The sequence below is a fragment of the Acyrthosiphon pisum genome, chromosome A1, assembly GCF_005508785.2.
Source record: "Acyrthosiphon pisum isolate AL4f chromosome A1, pea_aphid_22Mar2018_4r6ur, whole genome shotgun sequence".
Classification (NCBI taxonomy): Eukaryota; Metazoa; Arthropoda; class Insecta; order Hemiptera; family Aphididae; genus Acyrthosiphon; species Acyrthosiphon pisum.
In genome coordinates, this window is record NC_042494.1 from 93,067,854 (window position 1) to 93,074,841 (window position 6,988).

Sequence of the window (6,988 nt, forward strand, 5' to 3'; positions counted from 1 at the left end):
AGGTACCTATCATGATTTTACAAATTATAATTTTTTATAAATTAATATTAATTACTGGACAAGTATATCCAAATTTCTAAAATGTTATAATGACATAAAAATATGATCTTTATGACCTTATAAACTATAGAGGTATACCGTATACTTAATTCCAAAATCAGTATTTCTATAAGCTCATAATTATATTAAAGGAAAGCATGTGGGTGTGCTCTGTGCACGTTAGTATAACGATGTATGGTGTAATGGTGTATCACTCTGTATAAAATAGAATTTTAGTGAACGCCGATAATCACCCACCGACGACGTTTTATCACGACTTTATCAGTATTCGACAAACTGAAATCCGGAGTAACCGCTACTACTACTAGGAATTCTTTATTATCTGTGGTAACCAGAACTATGATTATAATAAACAATAATTATTATAGTATCTCATAATATTATATTTATTATTATTTTTTAAATGCCAATTTACCGTCACCCTCAGACTCTCGGTCCACAGACCTCGATCGACATTCGACGTTCCACAATGGCATAGTCATTAGTCGTCAGTCACTCGTTGGACGCGTTCGATACTAGTGAAATACCTACCTTATAATTTCGTGAATAAAGAGTTAACGTTATTTTCCGATAGTTGAAAATATGACGTGTTTAAGGCGGTGGTTTTAATTTGTTTTTGTCTCTCGTTCTTGGCATCACGTTTTAGTGTTGCAAAAAACCCTATGTAGTCCCGTAATTCAGCAAGGAACTAGTTCCATATTGTTTCAAGGTCTAACAATCACCATTCAAAATGAAGTCTTCGCAGAGTATTTTATTCGGTATGCTTCTCATGTTTGTCTACTGCCGTGGTTATTATGCAAGCGTCAGTGATCGCCATGATTTGTGTCCGAAAGTCAATCCTTGGGTGTTCCTTGGCTACAGGCCGATGGGTAGATATAATGATTTTACTGAACGACTGAAGTGTCGGATGAAGTAGGTTAGTGTTAAAGTCCAAAATTATGAATGTTACAGGCAAAGAAGAAGCTGGTAGCTATGAAAAAATTTCAAACGTCACATTAAATGGATGTATCATGAAGTGCTGTGAATCTGATAGTTGTAACGTGGTTTTCATGAACAAAAACGATTGTTATACGGTACCTATTACATTTACCTATTATGATTTTAAACACTGGTGAATGAACCAGCTCACAATTAAAAATTAGGGTTTAAATATATTGGTAGGTATGTAATTTTGTCTTGATAATATGATTTAGTTAAAATTTAAATGTATAATATAATATAACTAAATAAAAAGATTAATAGTACATAGAGATATTAAAAAAAAAAAAACAATATTCTCTTTAACAGTATTTTACATATCATTAAACATTATCATACATTAATACCCTGTTATTTTAATATTTAGTATGTAAATTTATATGATGGAGTGAAAATTAAAACCATAGGTACTTGTATTTTTACTGGTAAATAAAATAATTCATACTATCAGTAAGAAAGTATGTGTCCGTGGATTTAAAACTGTTTTAACATAATCATCTAAATGTCCAAAGTTTTTTTTCTATCAGCATCTGTGCCAGTTAAACCAATTACATAAACACCTTTAGTCAACTCGTTAACATTTGTTACCCAAAATTAACGTATTATATTTTACTTTTCAAATACTTAACAATATAGTAAAGACACTCGCATAACAGTTATAATAACTGTAGTTAAGTTGGAGGCATTCTATATTGCTATGCATCTATAGCAGTTATTCTATTATTCAATATTACTGATTATTGCTATTATTTTCAAACATTTTAGCAATTGATATCTATATAAATTTTTTTTTGAAACGTTGAAGTGTATTGGAAAGCATTTATATTAATATTTATTATTTTTTTTATTAGCTGTCGTGTAAAACAAATGATGACTGTCTACCGGTTTATGCTAAAGAAAATGTATTGAACTTCAAAATGATTTTGGTAACTCCAAAATTACCTGCTAAGGATTGGACTGACATATTAGAAGGAAACAGTTTCTCAGAACCTGAGTAAATATCAATATAACTTTTTACAAGGTGATTCTTTTATCAAAGAACACTTAGTATTTTAAAAAATATTAAGTTGTGGACACAATTTAAAAAAAACTGGGGAAGCTGAAGCCCCTCATTTTTTTTTCATACTATTTTATGGCTATATAAACCCACAAAATGTAAATTAACATGATAAAAATTGAGGTGCTAGCACACCCAAGCTCCCTCCTTCCAAATTGCGCAAATGGTTGTGGAGCAACATTTTGTGGGATATTCCTGTGTCATACCACTGTACAACTTTAAATACCTACTCATAGCTAGAGTATATTATTTTAAAATAGCCATTATGATAGTTAGTGTTTGATGTTAAAAGAATTATCCAGTATACATACCAATTCTATATATGTATATATATATATATATATAACAATATATGTCTATTTTATTAAAATATTAGAGATGCCAAAGTGGTGTACCCCCTAGAAAAAATATGTGAAGTGAACAATGATTGTACAGATAATGAACTATGTGACCCTCAAATTGGTATTTGTGTTTGTTCTGAGGGTTACCAATTAGACGATACTAAGAAATTTTGCTATTCAAATTCTGGTAATTTGGGACTAGGATCAAACACATCTGGTTACGATGTAGATGATGTAAATAATGTTATACCAGAACAACAACAACAATTTGAAAATTTAAAAAAAGTAAATAAAAACAATTATTTGATTTTTATTCCAATATTTATTTTCAAAACAAAAAATTTCAGGTACCTATTGAAAGTGAATCACAAAAACCACCAGAAATCAAACATTTAGTTGTTTCAGTTTTGTCAAAAACTGTCCGACTACCAGAAAACGAAGCTACACTTTCTGCTTATACTGTACCAGCAGATGACACAGGTATGTATTGGTTAGTTAATTGTTAGTTAATTTTCATTTTAATTAAATAATGATTTAGGTCATAGTTATCAATATGAATGGTCACTGATTTCAAAAACTCAGGGATCTGGGCAAACTGTATCAATGAATGATCAGAATGGAAGCACATTGAAACTTTCTCATTTAGTTGAAGGTTTATATATGTTCAAGGTAACTGTTACTGGTACAGGTGCTTTTGGAGAAACACAAGCCAATGTCACAGTATTACTACGTGAGTCTTAATTACAAATATATTTAATTAGCATATTGTATTAAAAATGTTTTTAAAGCGCAAAGAATTAATACACCACCAAAAGCTGTGATATTACCATCATCATTGGTGGTAAAGTTACCTAATACTGTAGCAGTGCTTGATGGTTCCAGTAGTCGTGATGATACTGGTATTGTGCATTGGCGCTGGGAATTACAGAAAGGTCAATTAGGATATAGACCTCATTTACCCCCTGACACTCCAACTTTACAGTTGAATGATCTACAAATTCCTGGAAACTACACATTCAAGTAAATAATTTTTTCATTTATTTTAGTTTCTAATCTAGGAATAAATAATGTATTAGTTTTACAATAACTTTTTTTTCGATAGACATAGGTAATTACTTGCAAAAATACCCTTTAAAGAGTGTGTCTAATTTTTAATTTTTTAAGTTTTTTTAAATTGAAAAAATAAACATTTCAAAATTAACCCGTAGTAAATACTAAATTATTCGGAGTTATACTTTTAAAAATACTAATTTTTGATAAAAAATATTTACGTTTTAAATGTAATAAAAATAATTTTTACATTTCTGGATTAATTTTATATGTTGGTTGATAGGACAATTAAATAGCTTCAAAAAAAAAAAATATTCTGTTATAATGTTGAAAAGTTTTGAAGATACATAAACAAATGTGTGATATGTTTGGTTTTGATAATGACTTAAAAAATTAAAAAGTTAGACTCATTCTTTAAAGGGTATTTTTTCATCATTATTGATATACTTTCATATGACGTCAGCCAATCACTTCCATTTGGAACACTTGTATAGTATTTTTATTTGTAAAAAACCATTATAATAAATTAATATAAATATTTTTAATTAATCAAAGATTGACTGTTATGGATGCATGGAATGCCACAGACTCAACTACAGCTAATATTACTGTTATGCGAGTGCCTGACTATCCACCGGAGGCAAACGCTGGTCAAGATATGGTAGTTTATTTACCAGTAAAAAATGTTACTCTAAATGGAAGTCTAAGCACAGATGATCATGGTATTGTTGCATGGGAATGGACTAAGAGTTCATCAGATCAAAATAAGGCTGTTGATATTCAAGTGATTATATAAAAAAGCATTATAATAAAAATGAACAATGTCTAATTTACTTTTAAAAATTCTTTAGGATACGCGTACACCATATCCCAGATTGTCTAATCTAGAAGAAGGTTTATACACATTTGTATTAAGGGTGACTGATAATGCAAATCAAACATCAAGTCCATCAGAAGTGCATGTCTTTGTCAAACCACCAACCAATAAGCCTCCAGTTGGTATGAACATTCATATTTTTATATGTACTATAACAACACAATAATTATTTATATAATAACATTTTTATTTAGCCGTTGCCGGTAAAAATTTAACATTATCACTGCCTCAAACTTGGGCATCACTTGATGGTTCTAAAAGTAGCGATGATATTGGAATAAAAAAATGGAAGTGGTTTCAAATTAGGTATGTGGAAAATCTTTTACATATTTTTTTCTATTTTTACACCATATAATATTTAAATTTATTACAGTGGTCCATCAAATGTACGTTTCAATAAAGACAATGATTCTAGAACAAATGTTACTGAGTTGACTAAAGGTGTATATGTAATTGGTTTAACTGTAACTGATGGAAATGGAAATAACGCTTCAGATATTGTTAAAATAACAGTGTACCAAAGTAAGATAATGTTAAGATAATGCAAAATACTATTAAGGACAATAATTTTAAGTATATAAATTTAAAATTTAAAATATTAGCCATTTTTCAATAATCTCTTATTTAAATATCAATTTTTTAGACAAAAATACTCCACCTAAAGCTAATGCTGGTGGAGATAAGACAATTGTGCTGCCAGTCAGCGCGATTGTTCTCAATGGCTCGTTGTCATGGGATGATTTGGCCATTGTAAAATGGGAATGGATTCGTGAACCAAATTCATTAGCTGCTGGAAATATAATTTTAAATTCGGACCATTCATCAGTTTTAATTGTGTGTATATTATCCATATATTTTATATTAGCTTTATTTTCTTACATGAATTTTAACTAAAATTTTTTTGAACAGGTAACAAACATTGTTGAAGGAAGATATGTATTCCGTTTAAAAGTTACTGACGACCAAGGAGCTTCTAGTGAAGATATTGTTTCAGTTAATGTCAAGCCTGGTATAATAGTTTACAAATCTTTAATTAGTCTCACACAAATTTATATATATATGGTACAAGCCTGCATTCATTTTCAGATCCTATTGCAAAGTCTATTGTGTGTTTAACACTTTATATTGAAGCAAGCCGTTTAACACAAAATCAAGCAGATGAGGTGAAATTAAAATTAGGAATGTTATTGCCTACTGGCAGTCAGTTAAAGGTTAGAAAATGGACAGAAGAACAAAATTCTAAAAGGGCCCAGCTACATTTCTTTGTTGATGACAATAAAAATAAAACACTCTCAGGACCAAATGTAGTCTCTATGTTAAAATCCAAACTCAAACAAGATTCTTCACTTTTACAACTATCAGTTGACAATATTCAAACTACAGTTTGTCAAAATAATTGTTCAGGTTTGTGTACACAGTACTTAATTTTTGTTAATTCCTTTACAATTAATTCCTAATACCAGTAGCGTAGTTAAAAGTATGCTTAATTAAAAAAAAAACTTTGGGCGGATATATCTTCCTTGATCCCCATAACTATACCATTGATTAAGAGGACGTTATATGCGCATAAGCTGTATCACGCTGTCTTACAAACATGTAACATGGTAAATTGTTCTGAATATTTAATTAAACTTTGTTATGATTAATATTGGAATGAATTTACCTATTATCAAATTTAGAAGTAAGAATATTCTCTAGTGAACCTCGGGCTATTTTTTCATATTTTAATTTTTAAGCAAGTTATGAGTATTTTAAAATTATAAATTGTTTGTGCTTTTAAAATACTCATAGCTTGCTTTAAAATTAAAATCTAAATAAAAAACCAATGAGGTTCACTAGATAATATTCTTACTTTTAAATATTTTGATAATAGGTCAGTTCGCTTTTATATTATATATACCTTTGATAAATTGATTATTCAGATCGTACAGTTTACTATGTACGTGTCTGTCAGACAGAGACAGAATATACGGGTATGACATTCTCTTAGTATTAATGCAATAATCAAATGAGATTGCGTTTAAATAATAACATGACATGCCAGGAGGTTCCCATTTTTCCGTGTTCACGTGTGCCACACAGCCCTAACTACTAGAATATTTTAAAGTATATTTTGAATTGTTATTTTTATTGATACTAATACTTTATATAGGTCATGGAATCTGTGAGGAAGAAACGCGTATATGTGTTTGTGAAGCATTTTGGATGCACAATTTGTACAGAGCTTTATTTGGAGATGGTGAATCCAATTGTGGTAAATTTAAACATACAATTTTATTTTTTATTTATCTTCTTAAAAATACTATGTTTTCTTAAAATATTCAAATTTTATAACATTTTAACTAATTATTTTATATTACAAGTGGCTCAATAATTATAAGTCTCATGATACCTATTTAATTATTGTAATTTTAAATAATGTTTAGGTAGTATTAAAATGTATACAAGTCAGATTTGAATGGTAAATTTTAATATTTATTAATTATTTTTTAAAAATTAAACTATAATATAGTAAACTATCAAACTATTATATACATACAATATACAATTTGATTCTTTTTGATGTGGTGTGGAGTAGCACAGGGGTTCCCTGTAAAATCTTTGTCCCAGTGGTGTACATAGGGG

At 29.1% G+C, this 6,988-nt stretch overlaps 1 protein-coding gene across 1 annotated transcript in view; it reads left to right on the forward strand.

Annotated features, from left to right (window-relative positions):
- The first annotated feature begins 273 nt into the window (after positions 1-273).
- Positions 274-6,988, forward strand: part of LOC100165887 (dyslexia-associated protein KIAA0319-like protein) — a 9,688-nt gene continuing 2,973 nt past the window's right edge. The window contains exons 1-15 of the mRNA XM_008181992.3: positions 274-929; positions 1,012-1,133; positions 1,890-2,032; positions 2,472-2,721; positions 2,784-2,916; positions 2,975-3,166; positions 3,225-3,456; positions 4,042-4,270; positions 4,338-4,485; positions 4,558-4,669; positions 4,737-4,885; positions 5,007-5,197; positions 5,273-5,372; positions 5,450-5,767; positions 6,516-6,617. Of these exons, the coding sequence (XP_008180214.1) occupies positions 791-929; positions 1,012-1,133; positions 1,890-2,032; positions 2,472-2,721; positions 2,784-2,916; positions 2,975-3,166; positions 3,225-3,456; positions 4,042-4,270; positions 4,338-4,485; positions 4,558-4,669; positions 4,737-4,885; positions 5,007-5,197; positions 5,273-5,372; positions 5,450-5,767; positions 6,516-6,617 (2,560 nt within the window). The 5' untranslated portion in view covers positions 274-790. The remainder of the gene's footprint in view (positions 930-1,011; positions 1,134-1,889; positions 2,033-2,471; positions 2,722-2,783; positions 2,917-2,974; positions 3,167-3,224; positions 3,457-4,041; positions 4,271-4,337; positions 4,486-4,557; positions 4,670-4,736; positions 4,886-5,006; positions 5,198-5,272; positions 5,373-5,449; positions 5,768-6,515; positions 6,618-6,988) is intronic.